This window comes from Nycticebus coucang, chromosome 2, assembly GCF_027406575.1.
Source record: "Nycticebus coucang isolate mNycCou1 chromosome 2, mNycCou1.pri, whole genome shotgun sequence".
Classification (NCBI taxonomy): domain Eukaryota; kingdom Metazoa; phylum Chordata; class Mammalia; order Primates; family Lorisidae; genus Nycticebus; species Nycticebus coucang.
In genome coordinates, this window is record NC_069781.1 from 476597 (window position 1) to 500992 (window position 24396).

Here is a 24396-nt window from a genome sequence, read left to right on the forward strand (position 1 = left end):
AAAACATGCACACAACAAGCTCTGCCAGGAAAGACCTCAGGACTGGTGACCTGGGAGGTAAGAAGAGAAAGCTGGCTACTGGAGCCAGCAAAAGAGAACACTTCAAGGGCAGAAAGGGGTGGCAACAAGACAGGGCAAAGATCAGGAAGAAAACATTCAGTCATGTCTCAAGAGTCCTAGCGGGTGTGAAGCAGGCCAGGACAAAACAGTGCTTAGGGGCAGCTCCGCAGGGCAGGGCAGAGTGGCAGCAGAGGGGAGCAGGGATGGCCACACTTCAGGGGGCCACACCATCAGGCAGCAGGTGGCCTGGGCTAGGCTGGGCACCTAGAGGCTGTCCAGAGTGAGGGCAGGACACAGGCAGGGGCCACAGCCTCAGTCCGTGAGGGCCCATTCCTGGCCATCTGACAGAGGGCAGGCTCCAGCCAGGACCTCCCACAGGGCCAGTATCTGAGCTGCTCCCACAGCCAGCAGCCTTATGGGGTCCAGTCAGGACACTGCTGTCCAAAGTTACCTGGACAGATGACTGAGTGGAGCTGGGTAACACTGAGGACACGTCTGTCATGCCCTCTGGGCTGCACAGCACCATAGGTGCCTCTAGCAAACTCAAAAGTTGCATGTCCACCACTCCCTACAGATGAGCTCCTCATAGTGGGCTGCCCTCCATAGACCCCTGGATATTCCTCTCTCCACCTCCCAGCAGCCACTGCTGTGTTCTTCTAGCTTCTGTCACACAAATGGGGTCATCAGTGCATGACCTTCTGGGTCCAGCTTCCTTCACTTCTCAAAACATACTAAACATCATCCATACTGCTACACCAATCCCTTGGTCTGTCTCTCGGTGCTGACCACGCCCCACCATGGGCTGTGTGACAGCATGTCAAACCAGTTTGCTGCCAGGTGGGGACACCTGTGTGGTTTCCACTTGTCAACGATATTACAATGCTATAAACACTCATGAGACCACTCACTTTTAATTTTCTGGGTGTATTTTAAGGCAAGGATAGGTAGGGTTCTGCTTTTCATTCTTTTAAGTGTTTTCCATTTCTAGCAGGTCTTCTGTGTGTGCCTGTTGAGGTGAATCCACTTAGGGACATGAGAAGTTAGAAACTACCAGTAAGTCTGGACAAAGCAAAGGAAGCCAGCAACTCAGGACAGGTGGTGAGAAGATGGTGGTCGCAAGGTCTTCCAGGCAGTAGCGGAGCCGATGCCTGTGTCCTCAAGAGAATACCCTTACCTGCTCTCAGCAGCTCAGTTCTCACACAGCAGTCCTGCTTGGGCTCCCCCTTTGCCGGAACAGCCTGCTGAAAAGAAACAAAGCCATTAGTCCAGGCTCATCCGCAGGCAGCCCACTCAACTTCTCCACATGGACCCCACTGAGAGGGGTCAAAAACAATTTGGTTACAGAATCACTGGGTGCTGCAGGACTCCAGGTGGGGCTTACTTGTGCCTGCAGACAACACGGCAGTCTCCTCCAGGAGGAGAACCGGCATTCAGAAAGTAGTCTGAGAAAACTTCTACTGTTATTTGCAGTTCCTGTGTGTGAGTATGAGATAGGGATTGGCTCTACTGTCCAGGCTGGAGTGCTGTGGCATCATCACAGCTCACTGCAGTCTGAAACTCCTGGGCTCAAGCGATCCTCTTGCCTCAGCCTTCCAAAGTGCTGGCATTATAGTCGTGAGCCACCGCACCCAGTCTTATCTGTATTTTCCAAGACAGGTTTTTTTTTTAAATTTTTCCTTTTAGAGACAGAGTCTCACTTTGTCGCCTTCGGTAGAGCGCTATGGTGTCACAGCTCGCAGCAACCTCCAGCTCTTGGGCTTAGGCGATTGTCTTGCCTCAGCCTCCCGAGTAGCTGGGACTACAGGCGCCTGCTACAACACCCAGCTATTTTTTTTTTTTATTGCAGTTTGGCCCGGGTGGGGTTTGAACCTGCCACCCTGGGTATATGGGACCGGCGTCCCACTCACTGAGCCACAGTTGCTGTCCATGAGACAGTTTTTAACAAGAATGCATTCATGGCCAGGTGCAGTGGCTCAAACCTATAATCTTTACTAAAAGTGAAACACTGAGGCAGAGGATCACTTGAGCCAAAGAGTTTGAGGTTGCTGTGATCTATGATGCCACGGTACTCTATCTAAGGTGCACAAAGTAGACCCTGCCCCCCCCCAAAAAAAGAATACATTCATATATTACTTATTAGATATCTAAATGCTTTGGCTCTGTTAAGGAAATGGCATCATTTCATTCAAAATGCATCCTGCTACTGACAGTAGTTCAAGCAAGTATTTCAAATGTCCAACAACCTACTAAAAAAGTTACAAAAATGGATCAATCAAGAAAATTAAATCACTAAATACAGTAGAACCTCTGTTGACTAACCCAGGGACTGTCACGTACTGATCAGCATACGGAGGCGGGGTCAACATAAAGAACTGGGCCTGCTATACTGATACGTACTTGTGGTGCATGTCCAGTCTGTGAAAGTTAGGTTAACCTAAGGTGGGGTCAGTGTGAGGACGCGGTCAGCTACGGAGGTTCTGCTGTAGTTAGTGCCTACAACGTAGAGCATGCAGCATACCAAGTCTCTTAGAATGGTTTTGCTTTTTTTTTTTTTAAGATAAAAATCTTTGCCTTCAAGCAGGTGAAAGCACTGATTTTCAACCCGTGTGCTGTGAGAGGATCTTAGGTGTGCTGCTGAACATTTTTAAAGATCATTAATTATTTTTGAAAAATGTTCAAAGCACAGTAAGTACATTTTTTTACTCTTTTTTTGATCAACATAATTTAAGTGTGCTGTGGAAGTTTAACTATAGGTTCCAGTGTGCTGCGAAATAAAAAAGGTTGAAAAACACTGGCATGAGTCTGGTTAGGGAAGTAAATGCAGAAATATAAAGTGCACCTAACCAGGTCTTTCCAAACATGGCAGCGAGCACAAGTGGAAAAACAAAGATAGCAAGACCGGCAAACACCTTGCCATGCCTGGGGAGCAGGGTTGCACAGGCGGAACACTTTAGCTTTCCCACTTCAAGCTCCAAACTTCAGGGTTCCAGAATCTAAGAGCATAATTCTCACTTCTGATAACTTCTAGAATTTTTTTATTTTTATTTTTTTTTAATTTTTTTTTACTTCTAGAATGTTTTTTCCAAAAGACACCAGAGCATTTTCTCAGAACACTCCCACTAAACCTTGAGCTCATTGCTAGCTTCACTTCATGGTAAGTCTGGCTCCTAAGAGCAGGGCCACGCCCCACCCAGTCACCCTTGGCCACCAGCCCACAAAGCCTCCCACACCCACAATGTTCTCCTTCTTCAATTCTGCTAGAAACAAACGTGTTTTACTCAGTGCTTCACAGCAGCCTTTCTGACCAGGGCTGGCACTGCAGTGAGTACCAGGCACGCAGTTCCGGACAGGATGCAAGCCTGTGCAGCTTTCCCTAGCGTAGGCTGGCACCCCCAGCCCATCTTCCAGGAGCTTCATGTGTGACCACTCATGCTTTACAGAGTGTAGGGTGAGGTCTTGCAGGCACTGCCTGATCCTGCCCCCAAACCACAGTGACGAGACCTGGATGGATATCCCTGGCTGGCCCACACAGAGACCCTCCTCTAGGGCTTGAAAGGTCAGCTGTCTGCTTGGTCACATGGAATGAAGGTTAACCACTACTACTGAGCACCTGCCCTGCCCCAGGCACATGGAAAACCTCAGTATCCTCATGCTGTCGAGCTGGGCTCAGAGGGCAAGATAGAGTGTAAGGCTTGTAACCAACAACAAAAGACAACATGGGACAGAAGCCTTTATGGCTGAAACCACCCGTGGTCCTTTTCATCAACCCCTTTTCAAGCTGGGAGAGAAGACAGAGACACCGACAGGTTCATGTCTGAGAGAGCTGAGGTGTGCAGCCTTGGCAGGTCTGGCACCCCTTGCTCAACCCAGCTCAGGTGTTCCCTCGGCGCCCACCACCTGCATACACACCAGTCTGTCCATCGGTCAGCCCCACCAGCTGGGTCCCACAGTGAGGCATTGGTCCTGTTCTCTGAGCCATCCTCAGAGATCTACAAAGCCTGGCATGTACAAGAAGGAAGAATTAATGGCCTTTCTGAGAAGACTGAGCCTTTACTAGGAGGGGGACTTCAGCTTTAGACATGAAGAAGGGAAATCTCCAGAGAAACTGCCAGCCAACGGCAATGTGCACAGATGAAACTCTGACCATAGCAAGGGCCTGGAAGTATTAATACCTCGGCAACAAGAATACCAGATGCTGAATCTTGTTCCCCATGTATCATTTCCTACTAAGAGAAGAGAGCTTCCTGAAAGAGAGGACCGATGCACAGTTGGGATGAGAAAGTACAAATGGAGTGAGAGTATCCTCAGTCCCCGAGAGAGGGAGTGCTTAGGGAGTGACCATTACGTGACAAGAGCACAGAGATGCCTGCAGAGGCTCCCACTGACCAAGCCTGTGACACACTAGGCATCAAAATGGACAGAGACAGTAACAGATTATACACCCCAAATAAAATAATGACAGTGTTAGTCTCAACCAATAGAAAGTGGGTAATAAATGGAGAATAAAAAGCTCTTCTTTATAACATAATGCCAACTAGTAAACCTAAAAAAGAACAATGGGAGTTAAAAATCACCATTTTCCTATCAGAACAGCAATGATTCAGGTATGATTCATCAACAGATTCTAAAGCTACTAAATGAAGCCAGGTGTGGTGGCTCACGCCTGTAATCCCAGCACTTTGGGAAGCCGAGGAGGAAGGAATGCTTGAGCTCAGGAGTCCAAAACCAGTATAGGCAACACGGCAAGACCTCATTTCCACATAAAAATCAGGGCCAGGCCCAATGACTCATATCCATAATCCCAATACTCTGGGAGGCCGAAGCAGGAGGATCCCTTGAGCTCAGGAGTTCGGGACCAGTCTAAGCAAGAGCAAGACCCAACCTCTACTAAAAATAGAAAAAAAAAAAAAAATAGCCAGGCATCGTGGTAGGCACTAGAGAGAGGCTGAGGCGGAAAGACCCCTTGATCCCAGAAGTTCAATGCCAGTGAGCTGCGACTATGCCACTGTACTCCAGGCTAGGTGACAGAGAAAGACATTGTCTCATGAAAGAGGGGGGATAAAAAGGAAGAACAGCTCATGTTCACAAAGATCACAGAAAAGAAATGTCATCTATACCTCAACCATCTAGCCTAGCATATCATTCTTTCTCCTTGACCTAATAAGCTAAACAAAATGAATTGGTTAAAACAAACCAATTCTAACATTTCAAATCAAGACCTTTCCACTTATTACAATCTATCTAACTTGAACAGAGTGAAACATGAAATGCCCAGCACTCAAGTTCTTAATTAAGTCCAGGAAGTAGCAGCAGCACAGACGGACAATAGGACTGAGAACAGACCTGCATTGTATGAACTCAACCACCCTTTCCTAGAAGCACTTCTAGTAACTACACAACGAAAGCATGTGAATTACCCCCAAAGACACCACCCCTCCAAATCAAGGCCCTAGACAGGTAGCCCTCTCCACCCGCACAGCCCCAAATGCCCAGCCCCCATAACACTTCCCCAACAATGTCCCGCCCCCGCCACCCTCCCAGCACAGGGTTCCAGGGGAAGAGCACCTGAGCCTCCCTAGTGCCCTCAGTCAGCCTGGGGCCAGGAGTCAAGGTCAGGAGACAAGGCCCCCCCAAGAAAGGACCAGCGCCATGGAGGAGAAGGCAGCACTGCAAAAGCACACTTAACCGGGCTGAAAGGAGCCCAGGGAATAGGAAGGAGAGGAGAGGAACCAGCCACTGTCCTTGGGTCAGCCTGGGCAAGGTCAGGGCCAGGACAGACCCTATGGCCTGCACAGAGCCCAAGACCCACAGCTTGCATGGCCTGAGACTCCATGGCCCACGGTCAGCGGCCTACTCTTCCACACAGCATCCTCAACCTTACCACAAGCATAGTTTTAGAAGAGCCATCCATACCCAGAAGAACTCTCCACTCTAACAGCTGCACCAGTCCAGCAGGACACCAGCCCTTCTGGCTTCAGCCCCAGCAGCTGGAATGCTGTGGCTTCCATTTCCACAGCAATGCCAAGTCCACAAGAAAGCACAACCCAAAGGAACTGCACCTGGCAAAATACATGACGGCTTGTTTTCTCTACAAGCACCCCACTTGACATTTTTCAAGTGCCACAATTTGTGCACAATTGAGAATACAAACCAGCACAGCAGGTAAGAGAAGAAAGCAGTGTGTGCACAGTGTGACAGGGGCACACCACATTCTGATCTGCATCCAAACACTGGCTTCAGTTCTCCCCACTTAGAAAACATTGTGATAATTCCAGAAAATGTTTTTCTTTTTATCTTCAGTACATCTGCCCAAACTTATGAGTGTTCAGGACTTCATGTCCAACTTCCAAACACAGATTTAAAAAAGGAATTCTGGAGCTTCTTTCAATCAAAGGACCTTTCAAACACAATTACAAAATCTTAAGTCAAAGATTATAAAGAAGGTGGGGTTAAGGGAGTGAAAATCAGAGAGCAGATGCCAAGCAGCAGCAGAAAACTGTAAACCTTTGGGACACACTGCTAGAGGCTCTGATAGATGCAAACCTAGTTGTTTGCACCCTTACATTAACCTGAAGGAAAAAAAAATTCTTGCAAACTAGTGGGGGGGAGGTGTCTTCTGAGAGAGGGTAAGGGACCAAGATGACCTACAGATGACCTCTCTTAATAGAAACAGAAATCTTTATAGTCCTAAAATTCTTAAATATGATTTAAAAAACAACTACCTTAAATATGAATGTTCCTTAAAATTTTAAATCAGTAGGAAATATTCAGAATCTGCACCATGTCAAGGCTCGCTGCCTCCAATCCTGTTCGTGACTACAGTGGTCTAGCCCTTCCCTCCCTCCTGAGCTGGGCCAGCTCCTCCCTCCATGTCACCTCTCCTCCAGGGTGCCTTGAGCAGCCCACCACTGCTGCCCCATCACAACCTCACTGCTTATACACATACAGTGACCTGCCATTTTTGACAGTAAAACCAGAGCTGCATTTGTGGCGCCAGAACAATCACACTGACAGTTCCTTCCCTGGAGCGTCCTGCTTTTCCTTTTACCTTCACTGCCTGTAATAAAATCCCATTTGGAACAATGTATCACCATCAAAGGCTGAAATGCTGGTGGGAGGGACAGCACAGCTCAAGTCCAATATCAACCCAGTGCGTGATCAGGACAATCAGGACGGGTTGTGAACAACAGTAACACAGCAAATTTTTTTTATTTTTGAGACAGAGTCTCACTATATCACCCTCAGTAGAGTGCTGTGCTATCAGAGCTCACAGCAACCTCCAACTCCTGGGCTTAAGTGATTCTCTTTCCTCAGCCTCCTGAGTAGCTGGAACTATAGGCGCCTGCCACAATGCCCGGCTATTTTTTTGTTGCAGTTTGGCCGGGGCTGGGTTCGAACCCGCCACCCTCAGTATATGGGGCCGGCACCCTACCCACTGAGCCACAGGCACCATCCCACAGCAAATCTTTTGAGAAAAGCAGAACAGAGCAGAATAACAGAACCCACCTTAGCACGTCTGATGTACTAGATTTAGACTCAACTGTCCTTCTAGAAAACTCCCTTCTATTCTTTTGAATGTCCATATTACTATACTGTCTAAGGCACTGATGTGGCTAGAGGAAAAGGGCAATTTTTCAGTTCATGAAGTATTTTTCTTAAATGCAAATTGGTAGATTTAGATATATACAAAAACCTGTGGGAAAAGGTTGCCCAGGAAGTAAAACAGCACCCTGAGTCCAGGCAGATATGAGACCAGCTCACCACCAACCACCAGAGCAACTGGCACTCCCTGCTGTCAGGAGATACATGCTCCAAGAAAGGGGATACAAGGAGGGGAAAATATGATAAAGTCCATCAAACAAGTATATCCTTTGCTTGAGTCCAGGTTGTCTGAAGTTGCTGTGAGATAGGCTGAGGCCACAGCACTTTAGACCAGGCAACAGACCAACTCTATCTCCAAACAAAAAAAGTATATCCTTAGGTGAATATTGGTGAGCAGTTATTCTAGTGACTTTACCAATTCTTTGTCTCAACACAGAAAATAGTATCAGCCTTTTTATCCTACTATAGGGATATATATTTATATAACCTAGAGTTTCTTAATGATTAAACCAAAAATTGTAAGTTTTTATACCACTTTCACTTTATATGGTATGTCACTTCCTCTAAAAATAATCATAAAATAAACATGCAGTAATCACAACTTAACATAACAAATAAAAATAACAAATATAGCTACTTAGGAGGCTGAGGCAGGAGAATCACGTGAGCCCAAGAGTAGGAGGTTGCTCTGAGCTGCGCTGACACCATGGCACCCTAGCCCAGGTGACAGAGACTACTGTGTCTCTAAGTAAGTAAATAAATAAGTAAGTAATAAAACAAATAAAAGCAACATACATATGATATTTTCAGTCGAGTGAATTTCCGGCTTGTGGTTGATGAGACATCATGACTTCTCATCTACAAATAACCATTTCTCCTTTGTAATTTAATATGAAATGACTGCATCAAATATAATTTCTTGTAACTTAAGTTTTACAACATTTTAAATACTTTTTAAAAATCAGTTTCTACTATACAAAGAATATAAACTACTAATATAGTATTTATATTTTAAGGTTAAAATTTTGTGAAGCCCTCATCACTGCTTTTGCAGAGGCAGTAACACGGCAGCCGTGGTCTAACTGCCCACTCCCACAGGTCTCCAGGCTGGCCACCAGGTGAGGGCCCTTTCCTCACAGATGACCAGATGGGACACACCCTGCAGGTGGGGCTGCCAGTGATCAGCGTCCCTGGTACCTTCCCATCTATTTCTAACAAACTGCTGGGGGGGTTTTCTTTTGTTAAATAAACAATATCTGGTGGCAAAAAGATCATAGAAACTCAAACATTGCCCCTTAGAAGACTCCTAAAAACTCAAAAACAAGTAAGAATTAGATATATTTTGGACCATCTGTGTTAAAATAATTAAAAATAAGCCCATAAAGTATTTAAGTAATTTTATGAATTTAAATTTTAAAGACATGGAAGAATGAACCAAAGGAATCATGTCAGGTCCAAACTGGATGGGACACTCAATTGCTCCACTGCCACCAGTGGACGTAGGCCCTGCCTGATCTCAAGAAGGGATTGTAAGTTGTCTGGGGCTCCACGCTGGCAAAAAGGACCCCTGCCTCTCTGCGCCTGGGTCCTCAGGACAGGCACCACCCTGCACGCCTTACCTTTGGTAAGGAGCCTGGCTACCTGCTACCTAATATTGTCAAATTCAACCTACTCACTAGCTTTAAAAGTACTCTCAGTGACACCTGCTGTTAGGCAGCTTTAATGCTCTTCCAGGAAAGCACTTGCCCCCTGCAGCCACAGCATCTGATCATTCAAGCTTTCTGAAGACAGAAAAGCACAGCATTTTATAATCTGCCTAGTCAACAGCCACCGTGCAGCAAAGATAAAGTACTTTACTACATCTCTGCCTGTTACCAAGAGGGTGAAGGCACAGTCAGAGAAGAATACAAGACACACTGCCCTTCCCACTGCAACGTTCCCTCCACCAGCTGCACTGTCACTGTCACATCTGCTCTGAAGGACACACTGCACAAGGGACCTGCACCAGCTGCACTGTCACATCTGCTCTGAAGGACACAATGCAGAACAGAAGTTGTGGTGACAGACAAGTCTGTAAGGTAAACTTCAGTGGGAGATAAATCATCTCATCTAAGGGTTATTTTGCTCATTTTTCCAGAAAGCTTTGTTCTTCTCTCTTTGCCTACCTAAATTATGGAAGACTAATTGTATGCTGGCTTTATTTTAAAAAGATGCAACTATGCAAACTAATTTGGTAATGCATATTCTCTGAACATGTTCATTCCTATTTGCCAAATACAGTATAAATCATCCAAAGGAAAAATGTCTAATTTTAATACCATTTTAACTATTAAAAAAGCCTTTATATGTAAGGCTGAAGGTAAAAATCCTTAAATTTGCCAGAAATTTAAAACACTTCCAAATAAATCTTCCAAAGTAGTATGTTAGATCAACCCCAGGCCCAAGACCAAGGGCTCTTTGGCCCCCCACTACTGGCACACAAAGGCCAGCCCAGGCCAATCCCAGAAGGCAGAGCAGGGCCTCGCTCAGCACAGATGTGCTCTGGGCTCGTCCACACCACAGCGCACGGAGACCACCCACAAAACACAGGAAGTCTAACACTGAAACAAGCAACCCAGCATGTGGTCTCAGGCTCTATGTGTTTTCTAGGCACCAACTCCAGGGTCTGCTCTGTGGTCCTGGGAGCTCCAGGGTCGGCCTAGAGGAGAACAGAGGCCGGGATCCCTGGTCCTGGTGACAGAGCACCCCTCACATGATAGCTGCAGCCACTTCTTCAGAAAGAGGAGGCCAGAGGTCACTTCCATGTGTCTTATACAGAACTCAGGGTTCCAGCACCAAAATTGAAAGGTTAACTCTTTAACTACTACACACACACATCCTGAGTTTAAAAGAAGTGAAAGCCGTTCCGGAAAGAATCTGAGATGAACCGCAAGGCAGGCTGCAGATGACTGTGCAAGTCAAGTTCTCACACAAACACGCCAGAGGGGAGGGAAGAAAGAAGGGCAGAATTCCCAATTTGGCTTCTAAGTCTTTTATCTTGCTGCTTAGGGGAGTGTTTGTGTGTCAGCTTTCACCTATTGTCCATCGCAACTGTAAAGACACCCCCATGATGGCAAGACATCCAGAGACTGGGGGACCTGTCCATACTCTTCGTACTCCCCTCTATGATCCTACAGCTCAGCTTGATCTCACATTTCACAATGGGGGAGGCTATGCAAAGGAAAACCCTTTCTCTTACAAAAACACGTTAAGTTCACAGCTTCCCCCCACCTCTAACTCTACAAACACTCATGCACAGCCTTGGCCCCCAGCCTATACATCATTTCAAAGCATCCAACACACAGGACAAAGATCATTTTCTCTAACAGTGGGATTTTTTGGTTCAAGTCAAAATAATAAGGACGTCAAATTCCAAGATCCCACTTTCTCCTCTCTACTTCAGGAAAGCCTACATTCTTCTCCTTCGGAAATGGAACAGTGGCAAGAAAGAGCTTCAAATGCTGACAGTTTCTCAAACTTCATGCAGTACAGAGCACCATCTGCCCACCCCCTAATTTCAAACTGTTTTCCACATACCAATTTCACAAGCTATTATCAAAAGGGGTGGGGAGAAGAAGAATGAATTTTTTTCAACATCTGAAGATTTTCTTTTCCTTCTTTTGTCTTTTTGTTTTTTCCCTTGGCAGAAAAAGGAAAGTTAGATCCTAAATTTGGAAAATACAATTAATATCCAAAGTAGCCCCAGAAATTACATTTAAGAGATTTTTAAATATCATAACAGATTCCTTTTCCATATGCTACTTAACCCTTAATTGGGCCTTTCTGCATAGAAAATCAAAGGTGGCTCCATCCTTATAATCTTTATCTAATCCTCTTTCAAACACTGTATCTTTCCAAAGATGGCAAGACCCATACATGTGTATATCCAACCATATATGTCCCCCTAACAAGGTGACATTGCCATTCCTCCATCGAGAGGTGGGATCTTTGTAACTGCCTTTACTTGGGTGGGTCTTTGTAACTGCATGGACCCAAAGACTGTGCCTGAATTGACGCTCATGACCCCAGAGGCCACCTCACAGCACCAGCATGGCTCTGCCCTGCTTAATGATGCCTGGCGTCAAGTGTGACCGCCAACATCCCATGTACCACCTTCACCGGGCACCCTAGCACTCAGGTCTCCCCTAGACTTACGGGCCAGGAAAACACCATTCTCTCTGTGTCTTGTCTGGATTTCTGGCCTCTGAAAAGGATAAGAAATGATCATGGTCGTTCCAGGGTAGCATACCATGTGGCAAAAGACAGTGAAAATAGCACTCTCTTCTGGCCCTCCTTCCCCTGGCTACCAAAGGTCAGAGGAGACAAGACTCCTGGGAAGTCACTTGGGCCCCCAGGGCAGATCTGAGCCTGAGAACTGACTAAGCCACCCACACTGTGACACTGACTGGCTGTCAACACCTGGGTGAACAACCACGCCCTGTACCCCAGGGGTGTGCAACCTACAGCTGATCGTGGTCCAGTTTGCTGTCACAAGCTCTGTGCCCAGAGAGGCATGCAGGACCACGGGGGAAGGCAGCGCGAGTACACAGGGGCTGCGCACCTTCCCACCCTAGCAACTCTGAGTTTCTTTCTTTCTTTTTTTTTTTTTTGTAGAGACAGAGTCTCACTTTACTGCCTTCAGTAGAGTGCCATGATGTCACAGGACTCACAGTAACCTCTAGCTTTTGGGCTTCAGCGATTCTCCTGCCTCAGCCTCCCGAGCAGCTGGGACTACAGGTGCCCGCCACAACGCCTGGCCATTTTTTTGGTTGCAGTTCAGCCGGGGTTAGGGTTTAAACCCGCCACCCTTGGTATATGGGGCTGTTGCCCTACTCACTGAGCCACAGGCGCCACCCAACTCTGAGTTTCTTTTAACAAAACCCTGCTTATTTAGAAGCTTTTCAGGTCTTTAAAGGGAAAACAAAAGCAGAAACTAGCCATAACCAGAAACTAGCCATAACCAAGCTGCTGCACAGTAACAGTGAGTATAAGGCCCCAGAGTTTGCTCTGAAAGTGCTGACACAGGGGCTGAGGTCAAGCGGCTTTCAGTTTGACCTTCCTGAAGGTGGTGACAGCTACATGTGCATCTCACCATCAATAAATATGCTGGATTTCCTATTTGCATGCCAGTCTCTTTTGAGTTTGGATGGTACAATTGCCACAAGATGGTTTATAGACAAAGTTAAGCTCCTAGACCTGCCAAGCTTAAACCTTCCTGTGCAGTAGATTCATCACGTCCAGGGCACATGGTCAGCCGAAAGCTGCTGCCTCAGGCTCAGAGTGCAGGCTCCAAATAACTCTGCAAGCCTCTACCTGCAGGCTGGAGACAGGCAAATATCTAGCTTTCTATCTACCTATCTATCTTTCCCCTGATTTGACAGAAAGCAAATTAGGATAAAAATTCATAGAATCCATTAGAAATCACTTGGCTGCTAACCAACAAAAATGCCTCACAGGCAGAAAGCAGGGCAGAGAGGCAGGCACAGCTGTGTGCCTGGTCCAATCCCAGGTCCGCCCATCGGGCTCAGCTGCATGATGACTCAGCACACCAAGACTCCCACCATAAACCAGGACAATCCAGCTCTCCTCTGAAGATCTAGCCCTTCCTCACTTTCAACCAAGTAGTTCATGATGCAAAATTCATACCCTAGAGAAGACAATATTGCTCAGTGTGATGTCACATGTTATACCTAAAATGCCTCATAAATAAACTTACCCCAAAAACTCAGTAACGGACATCCAAAATGTGGGCCATGCTATAAGACCATAAACCACCTGGTAGTTTCTTCCCCAAATCAACCTACAGCATGAAAGAGACAATAATGGGGGAAGGAAGGGTTCTAGATACTAATCTTAAACATAATCAAGTGCAAAATGTGAACTGTGTTAGAAACTTGATTAGAATACACAATTAAAATGACATTTTGGTACAATTAGGAGAAATTTGAAAATCAGTACGTGATACCAAGAGATTATTGTTAATTTTCTTAGGTGTGAAAACAGCACTGTGGTTTTATGAAAAATACCTCTTCTTTAAAGATACATATTAAAAATCTAGAGGTGAAAATTTTGTGACATGTATGACATGCTTTAAGATGACTTGAATGACAAAGAAAAAGGTTTTTAGGAGGCTGAGGTGGGAGGAGCCCTTGAACCTAGGCATGATTACAGTCCAGGAGTTGGAGGCTGCTGTGAGCTGTGTGACGCCCGGCACTCTACCGAGGGTGATAAAAAGGAAGGAAGGGAGGGAGGGAGGAAGTTTGGTGCTCACAGCATAGTGGTTACAGCGCCAGCCACATACACCGAGGCTGGCAGGTTTGAACCCAGCCCAGGCCAGCTAAAACAATGATGACAACTACAACAAAAATAGCCAGGCGTTGTCACGAGTGCCTGTAGTCCCAGCTACTTGAGAAGCTGAGGTAAGAGAATTGCTTAAGCCCAAGAGTTTGAGGTTGCTGTAAGCTGTGATGCCACAGCATTTTACTGTAAGGGTGACATAGTGAGACTCTGTCTCAAAAAAAAAAAAAAAGATAAGCACAGTATGGCAAAATTTTGACAGCTATCAACTGTAAATTATCTACTTTAGAATATGATAAAGATCAAAATTTTTCACAAAATTCTAATTAAAAGCTAGATCCGAAATACTGAAGATCACTTGTAGATAAGAGACAACATCTCTCTGTTACCCAGGTTGGTTTCAAATTCCTGGGCTCAAGCGATCCTCTTGCCTCAACCTCCAGAGGAGTTGGGCCCACCAAAACACCAAAAAACTTGCTAGTTGTTTTATTTTTTTGTAGAGACAGGGTCTTCCTATTACCAAGGCTGGTCTTGAACCCTGACGTCAAGCAATCCTCCCAAATTTAGCCTCCCAGGATGCTGGGATCACCGGCATGAGTCACCATACCTACACATTCTTTATAAATGTTGATAGAAGGTTCCTTCCCTTGATGACATTCTGGCACCTTCCCACAGCACACAGGTTGTGTTTTGACTCTCATTTTATGCCATATCCAAACTTCAGAGACCAATCACCTTCTCACCGTCTCATCAGCCTACTTTGCAGCGATTTCCTATGAATTTTCAGTAAATTGCACTTCATTTACATTTCCGGGGAGGAGAACAATTTTTAATTTTTTTTTTTTTGGAGACAGTCTCACTTTTACACTAGAATGCTGTGGCATCACAGCTCACAGCAACCTCCAGCTCCTGGGCTAGGGTGATCTCTTGCCTCAGCCTCTGAGTACCTGAGACCACAGGCACCCGCCACAATGCCTGGCTATTTTTGTTGCAATTGCGACTGCTGTTTTAGATGGCCAGGGTCAGGCTCGAAACCATCACCATCAGCATATGGGGCTGGCACCCCACCCATTGAGCCACAGGTGCCTCCCCCAAAGAGAACATACAGAGATTCTGTATGGACCTGGGCACAAAGGCTGACACCAGTAATCCCAGCACTCTGAGAAGCTGAGGTGGGAGGACCTCTTGAGCTCAGAGTTCAAGACCACCTTGATCAAGAGTGAGGACCCCATCTCTACTAAAAGTAGAAAAATTAGCCAGGCATTGTGGAGGTGCCTATAGTCCCGGCTATTCAGGAGGCCAAAGTGGGAGGATCTCTTGAGCCTAGGAGTTAGAGGTTGCTGTGAGCTAGGCTGACGCCACTGCATTCTAGCCAGGGTGACAGAGTGAGAGACTCCCCCCCCCCCCCCAAAAAAAGCTCCTGTATAAAGGAGTAACAGAACAAAACAGCCGGAGGTAGGAAATAGAGCCATTGTCCCTGACTGGAGAAGACAGGGCTGCCTGATGGTGCCAGCTGAAGCCAAGAGCCAGTCGATGTCAACAATGAGATCCCGCTTCACACCAACTCTGATGCTATCATCAAAAAGACGGATGACGACAAGCACTAATGAAGATGAGTAGACCTTGTGCACTGTCTACAGGGAGAACATAAAATAGTACAGTCACTGTGGAAAACAGTACAGTGGTTCCTCAAAACATTAAAAATAATTATTGTTATAACCCAGCAATTGAAAGCTGGGTCTCAAAGAGATCCTTATACACAAGTTCACAGCAGCATTATTTACAATAGCCAAGAGGTGGAGGCAACCTAAGGGTCCATCAATAAAAGAAGGATAAACAAAATGTGGTCCATCTCCAGAATGGAACATTATTCAGTGTTAAAAAGCAAGGAGGGCAGACACAGTGTCTCACAACTGTAGCCCCAGCACTTTGGGAAACTAAGGTAGGAAGATAACTTGAGGCCAGAAGTTCAAGACCAGCCTGGGCAACATAGAGACCTCATCTCTACAAAATATTTTTAAAAAATTAGCCAGGTGCAACAGTATATGCCTTTAGGACCAGTTGCTTGTGGGCTAAGGCAGGAGGATCACTTGAGCCCAGGAGTTAGAGGCAGCAGTGAGCTGTGATGATGCCACTGCATTCCAGCCTGGGTGACAGAGTGACACCCTATCTTTAAAAAAAAAAAAAAAAAAAGGAAATTCTGACACATACTACAACATGGATGAACCTTAGGACATTACACTACGTAAAATAAGCCAGGCACAAAAAGATAAATATACTTCTATGAGGTGCTTAGAACAGTCAAATGCATAGCAACAGGAAGTAGAACGGTGGTTTCACAGGCAGCTGGGGGAAGGAGGAGTGGGGAGTTAGTGTGTAATGGGGAAAGAAGCTCAGTTTTGGATGATGAAAAGATTTTGGAGATGTATGGTGGTGAAGATTGCATGACATTATAAATACACTTAATGATACTGAACAATACACTTGAAAACAATTAAGATGGTGAATTTTATGTTATGTGTATTTTCCCACAATTTTAAAACACTCTTTTTTTGAGACAGAGTCTCATACCCTCTATTGCCCTTGGTAGAGTACCGTGATGTCACAGTTCACAGCAACCTCTAATTCTTCGGCTCAAAGCCATCCTCTTCCCTCAGTTTTTCTATTATTAGTAGAGACAGGGTCTTGTTTTTGCTCAGGGTGGAGGCTGGTCTCAAATCGTGAGCTCAAATCTGCCTGCACTGGCCTCCCAGAGTGTTAAGATTACAGGCACGAGCCACCACACCCAGCCTAATTTTAAAATATGTTTAAATGAGTACAACTCTGCATGACCCAGCATCTTAACTTCACGGTATTTATCTTTTTTTTTGGGCGGTGCCTGTGGCTCAGTCGGTAAGGCGCCAGCCCCATATACCGAGGGTGGCGGGTTCAAACCCGGCCCCAGCTTAACTGCAACCAAAAAATAGCCGGGCGTTGTGGCGGGCGCCTGTAGTCCCAGCTACTTGGGAGGCTGAGGCAAGAGAATCGCTGAAGCCCAGGAGTTGGAGGTTGCTGTGAGCTGTGTGAGGCCACGGCACTCTACTGAGGGCCATAAAGTGAGACTCTGTCTCTACAAAAAAAAAAAAAAAAAGTTTTTTTTTTTGAAAAACTTTTTTTTTTTTTTTTTTTTGAGAAACAGTCTCACTATGTCATCCTTGGTAGAATGCCATGGCGTCACAGCTCACAGCAACCTCAAGGTCTTGGGCTTAAGTGACCTCTTGCCTTACGCCTCCCAAATAGCTGGGACTACAGGTTCATGCCACAATACCTGGCTATTTTTTGGTTGCAGTTGTCATTGTTGCTTGGCAGGCCTGGGCTGGATTCAAACCTGCCAGGTCTGGTGTATGTGGCTGGCGCCCCAGCTGCTGAGCCATAGGCACCGAGCTGAAAAACTCTTTGATATGAGCTCATGGAGGAATGTGTGGCGTTTCAGGAGTACTATCATAATGACAAAACACACACGATCACCATGACCACTAATATAATGACCATGGATATTATTATACAGAAACAACAGGTAAATTCCTCTACCCCACTGTATTACACAAGAATTCATGAAGCAGACCTCTATGCACTACAGGAGAGAACTGAGAAATACTGTGAGACAGGAAAGCAGATACAAAGAGCCACTCTCCACTCCTCACTCTCAAACTCTCCATTACACCCACTTGTCAAAGCCACTTGTTTCTACCCTCAAAGTACATAAGAAATCCTATCACTTCTCACTGTGGTCAGTGACCTGATCTCATGCTCAGTTCTCCCCACATCACCCTCAGTATTTGTGACACCACAGACCCAATGATGTCATTAAAATTTAAGTCAGATCATGTACTCTTCCTGTTTAAAACGGTCTAATGGCTTCCCATCATGCTCCAAGTCAAACCCAAACTCTTCCCAAGAGCCTATGTGCAGGCACTACTCCTGACCCCACTACCTGTCCTTGCTGTGGGCCCCACAAGGCCTCTACTCCATTCCAGGCACAAGGGCTGCCTCACCTATCCAAAAATACTGAGGACCAGCTCACGACCTGGCCTTTGTACTTGTAGCTGTTCCTGCCTGGAGCACCTGCTCCAGGTATCTCTGCAGATCATCTCTCTCACCTTCTTCAGAATAATCACATGTACCCTGAAAACAAGTATGTACACAAGTATATGTACATGTATGTGTATGTATATCTGTATATGTATGTAAAAAAGTATGTATGTTAACAAGTCTGTACATATATTACACGCACATCAATACAAAATAAAGAAAAAATCTTCACTCAATACACAGAGTATAACTTTATTATGCTAAAGGTACACCATGCCAAAAACAATAGCATACAGCTCAATTACAGATGTAAATGCACAAAAAGTACTTGGGAAAGATATGTATCAACTCAGAAAATATTTCTGGGGAAGAGGTAAGAACCTGGAGGTAGGATGCAGTGAGCAAAGGCAAGTGTAAATTTATTTGTATTATTTGATTTTTTCCACAATAAGATTACACATATTTATTTCTTTTGTAATTGAAAGTAAAATCCTTTCTAGTTTAAAACAAATGGGCAGGTGGCGAAGAGAAAGGGACTGGAAAACAGGAACACTGCACAGTCAATTCCTTTTGCACAGAGACGTCCATAAGTGCAGATGAGAGACACAGAGATCACACAGCCATCCAGACACATCTGGTTAAACCGTGAGGGGCTCGCAGACAGCACACCACACACCTCATAAACAGACTGCTCATACTGTGACTTAACACCTGCCAAGGAAGGCAGAAACACACTTGGTCCATAAACATATTCAAAAGAGCACATAACACAAATTTGGGTTAGGATGATCAAGTTATGGATATTTCATTACAATATTTTCTAATATCTCCATAACATTATTATAAAATTATGTTCCTAAAAACAATACCTTGGCAATGTTTTTCTCAGTCACTGAGGCCAGTAGATAACCACTCCTCTCCTTGTCTTTCGGTGAAGTTCAGCCTCTTTTAAATTCTTGAAACCACTGAAAAAGTGTTGCAAGGAAGGAGTAAGGTCCTCAGAAGCCTGTTGCAAACATTCAAGGCTTTTGGGATTTGCTTAACCCTCGACAGAAACAAATGAAGCACTTCCAGTGACACCAATGAGCCAAGCAGGTTGAAACCTGCACAAGTGAATCAGAAAGGACACTGTCGACTGTATTTCTTAGAAGTGAAATAATGCACCCTAACACAGTCCATCTCAAACTTTTCGTAGTGCCCTTGGTATACCGTTCAGTGGAAGAGTGTGGGAATACACACTGACATTTTGGAGCGATGGCCACACAGGAGGCGACTCACTCTCAACCTGGCTCAGAAAAAAACCCTTCTTTACCATACTTGCAGTTTTCCTACTAAGTTTGAAATTATTTCAAAATGAAAAGTTGACAGAAAAAAACATTAAAACATATTCAAAATAATACATGTGCATGTATCTTTGGTGGGTTCAAATGTATCTCTGTAAAATTAAAGATGAAGATCTCAAAAGACATGCATCAGACTCTTCCCAATAGACTCTGAGGGGCAGAGAGGGAGGGGTAGGCAGGGGTTTTCTGCCTGAATGGGATTTGATCTTTAAAAGAAAAACTCATGTATTATTATATAATTTTTATTTTTTTAATTCAAATTAAGGAAATTAATAGGAAAAAATTAAAAAGAAAAGTAGAAACAATCCATGGAAAACTACTTTTAATATTTGTATATAAGATTCCAAATATTCTTTGCAAATACAATCATAAAGGTACGATGTACTCATACTACATGGTTGAGATACTACAAATCCTATTAGGCAAATACTTTTCCCTTGGCCAATGTGTGCAAAAACATCCACATCATCACTTCAGTGGCTGAGGAGAGCCCACTGCATGGGGAGGCCACTGCCACACACATAGAGAACTTGCTACAGAGATCTTAATATTCACTGCTATAATCATTCTTTTTTTTTTTTTTTTTTGCAGTTTTTGGCCAGGGCTGGGTTTGAATCCACCACCTCTGGCATATGGGGCCAGTGCCCTACTCCTTTGAGCCACAGACACCACCCAATCATTCTTTACAGAGTTCTTCAACAAATACCTATAAAATAAGGAGCAGAGCTAGAAGCTAAAGCTGGCTTCTTACTTACACAAATGACTTCTCAAGTCTCAGCAGGGTATCAAACAGAAGTTGGGTTTTTGTTTTTTTTAAAGATTGAACCACTTTTAAAACATTTTAGAAGAATAACTCTAGATCCTTTTCATGTTAAATCTGTGGTCAATCTATTGACTAAGATTCGATTTCAACTTTAAGAAAAAGGAACCCTTACCCTACACTTCCTATGCCCTGAGAAACAAAAGCTGCAAGGCTGTGCATGCATGATCCACCCACCAGTGACACACGCCCCAGTCCCAAGTAGAAGCAGGGCAGGTCTTAAGAGATGTGTCCCCTGACCTAAGGAGTTGACAACACAAAAAACACACAAACTATACAATGGTGGCAGTTTTCCTTACTCCCAGCTAATGTTCATAGGGTAAATGGTACCTGTTTTATCAAGTGGTTACTGAGCTCTTAATAACACACAGTAAGTGAGAGAAACAGAAGCACATAAACCACTGCATTCCACCCTTCAAGAGGCCAGTTAACTCTCAGACCAACAGCTTAATGAGATGACGGGACCCATCACAATACAATTCCCCTTCCTGTTAACGAGATCTGATTTCTGAAGTATCAACTCCAGTGGGGTAGATTACATTACTAAGACAATGTCTACGTGACCACTTACCTGGTTTGTTTGTTTTTTTTGTTTGTTTTTTTTTTGCAGTTTCTGACTGGGACTGGATTTGAACCTGCCACCTCCAGCATATGGGGCCGGCACCCTACTCCTTTGAGCCACAGGCACTGCCCTGGGTTTGTTTTTTTGAGATAGTCTCTCACTCTGTTGTCCAGGCTAGAGTGCCATGGCCTCTTAACAGCTCACACAGCAATCTCAAACTCCTGGGCTTACGTGAGCCTCCTGCCTCTGCTTCCCAAGTAGCTGGAACTATAGGTACCTACCACAAGGCCCAGCTATTTTTTTTTTTTCTATGCTGTGCTCTTGTTCAGGCTGGTCTCAAACTCCTGAGTTCAAGGGATCCACCTGCCTTGGCCTCCCAAGGTGCTAGGATTATAGGCGTGAGCCGCCATGCCTATGTGACACATCTTTAACCACAATATATGAGGAGGACTGCCCAGAAATGACAATTACCCAATACCTCTGGAACCACCAGCAGAAATTGTCACACATTCCTATTTAACCTTATTAGAAGTCCAAATTGCAGGAAGATCAGCTTTTACTACAGAGACTACCTTTTATCTACAAATGCTCCTGTATTTTAATAATGGTAAGAATTGGTGTAAAACATTCTATATCCTGGCTCATATCCCATACCAACAGCTTTACGGGTATAATTTTTATAATGTCCGCTAAATGAGAATGCCTATCAATGAGCCAACTAATCCATGTAAAATAACCTATATACCACAAACATAATTTTGGCTTTTATGTTTATTAATATAAATATATCTAGTTGCAGCACAGAACTGGAAAATAAAAGAAAAATGGCATGAGAAAACACTGAAAATTCAGTTAAGGCTAGGAGGTACACATAACCTTTCCTTTGTGACTGTCAACCTGTTGATACAATGAATTATAATACCCCTGACAAGTCAGGAGCTCAGCCATGCAGGGTGTGCACCTGTTCAAGGTAGGGTGGTATCACCTGTTGTTCTAGGTGTCTAGCACCACTAGTGTGTAATAGAAACCACCTGCCTCCCCCATCTCTTGCCCTGGGGTCTGGGGTTTCAGTGAGATGCTGAGCCCCACACACCAGCCCGTGCACTGCAGGATAGTCAATGCAAACTAGTGACCCCATGGCTGCCAGAAGAAGGCAGCACACAGCAGCAAAGCTGCATGGGGGGCGGGTAGGATCTCAGCACTGTGAGGCTGGAGACTGTTTGAGTCCCTTCTCATGAGGCAGTCAATGCCTTCTTTTGTTGAGGCTGATTGAAGCTGGTTTCTGCCACCTGATGAGAAGCCCAAAACCTGCCTAGACATGGGAACTGAGGGAACTCAGAACAGTGCTGAATTCTCAGCAATCAGAAGATGTTTACACAAGCTAAACTCATTAAGATTTGAAAAAAATAAAACTAAATTTCTAAGTAGAAAAAAAAATGACTCCTTGGGAATCATAAAACTTCTATCAAAACTCAATTTTTCCTCACAAAACACAAGAAGGTAGATACTGGGGGGGGGGGACAATAGTTTATTTGAAATGTTTAACTATTTGAGATTTTCTAAGTATTCAATAAATCCCAAGCCTAATGACTATTTTAAAAAGGATGGTTTCACAGCTCCCTACTGCAGTGGCCCAGGCCATCACCCAGACACATAGTTATAAACTTTCCAAGGACTGTATAAGCAAAACATCTCCCCATCCACATGCCCTGGAGGTCACACAGACTTAGCAAAACTAGATGTCAGTGGGACCTAAGCCTGAGGCAGGAGAGTCACTGATGCCCAGGAGTTCACGCTGCAGTGGGCTGTAATTGTACCACTGCATTCCAGCCTGGGCAACAGTAAGAGCCTGTCTCTAAAAAAATATATAAAAAAATAAAAAGAAACATTACAAAAAAACAAAAACAAACAAACAAAAAAAACAGAAGGAGTGGATACAACCCAGTGGCAGCAGGGGTAACTCAGAGCCTTGGTGCAAGGCTATGCTTGATGGGAAACTGAAGACAGGAGAAAAGCAGAGGAAGAAGGCATCCCAGGGACACGGAAGCCTGTAAAGGTGTCAGGAAATCAAACTGATGACTTGGACAAGCCCAGGAAATTAGGAAACAGGTCAGTGAATTTCTACAGAGAAAAATCAATTTTTTTTTTGCTACTATGAATAATGAAAAAGTTTCAGTAGAAGCAGTTCTACACTGTTTTTATAACAATATTAAGACAAATTATAGTTCCTTGGGAACCATAATTATATATAAACATACATATATGTGTGTGTATATATATACACACACACACATTAGGCCCAAAGAATTTTTTTTTTTTGTAGAGACAGAGTTTCACTTTATTGTCCTCAGTAGAGTGCCGTGGCATCACACAGCTCACAGCAACCTCCAACTCCTGGGCTTAGGCCATTCTCCTGCCTCAGCCTCCCGAGTAGCTGGGACTACAGGCGCCCACCAAAACGCCCGACTATTTTTTTTTTGTTGTTGTTGCAATTTGGCCGGGGCTGGGTTTGAACCTGCCACCCTTGGCATATGGGGCCGGGGCCCTGCTTACTGAGCCATAGGCGCCACCAAGGCCCAAAGAATTTTTAGGATGTATAATGTGGATACTACAAAAATCTAACAAAATCCTGGTGCCTCGGGCTGAATACAATTCCCTGGATTCCAATTTGATCCTTGCACACAAAGGTGCTGGTTGTACATATGGCAAAAACATTGAAAATGGCTGGGCACAGTGGCTCACTCCTATAATCCTAGCACTCTGGGAGACCAAGGCGGGAGGACCCCTGAGCTCAGGAGTTCCAGACCAGCCTGAGCAAGAGGGAGATCCAACCTCTACTAAAAATAGAAAAACTAGCGTGGCAGCGCCCGTAACTCAGTGAGTAGGGCGCCAGCCACATACACTGAGGCTGGGGGTTTCAAACCCGGCCTGGGCCAGCTAAAACAACAATGGCAGTGGGTAGGGCGCCGGCCCCATGGTGGAGGGTTCAAACTGGGCCCAGGCCAAACTGCAACAACAACAACAAAAAATAGCCGGGTTAGTTATGGAGGGCGCCTGTAGTCCCAGCTACTTGGGAGGCTGAGGCAAGAGAATCGCCTAAGCCTAGGAGTTGGAGGTTGCTGTGAGCTGTGTGACGCCACGGCAATCTACCAAAGGCAATAAAGTGAGACTGTCTCTACAAAAAAAAAAAAAAGCCAGGCATTGTGGCAGGTGCCTATAATCCCAGCTACTTGGGAGGCTGAGGCAAGAGAATCGCTTAAGCCCAAGAGTTTGAGGTTGCTGTGAACTTTGATGATGCCACTGTACTCTAACCAGGGCAAAAGAAAAAAAAAAAAAAAAAAGCACTGAAAATGTGGAATGTCACCTCATGTGTCCCTTATAGGAGAATTGTCTCAGTGGCCGTGGACCAATCCCATTCTGATTTCCTGTTTGCACTTCTCAAGAACTATATTATGTGCTGGGGATACGACACCCTGAGGGAGGGAGGACTGTTTAGAACAACTGGGGTCTAGTCCTGTACCTCCTAGGACAAGGTGTCCTGAAGCATTTCAGTTCAGTAAATCAGGCTGTCCTCAGAATGGAGTGCGTTTTCAGGTCCCTCC

General features: G+C 44.9%; 1 protein-coding gene across 10 annotated transcripts in view; it reads right to left on the reverse strand.

The window, feature by feature from the left end:
• Positions 1-24396, reverse strand: part of EHMT1 (euchromatic histone lysine methyltransferase 1) — a 221116-nt gene that overhangs the window by 130161 nt on the left and 66559 nt on the right. For 7 of the 10 annotated variants that reach the window (XM_053556577.1, XM_053556595.1, XM_053556573.1 and 4 more), the window contains one exon: positions 1235-1301. In XM_053556577.1, the coding sequence (XP_053412552.1) occupies positions 1235-1301 (67 nt within the window). Of the gene's footprint in view, positions 1-1234; positions 1302-11856; positions 11876-24396 lie in introns of those variants that run through there. The other 3 variants (XM_053556584.1, XM_053556585.1, XM_053556568.1) reach the window with 2 other exon arrangements.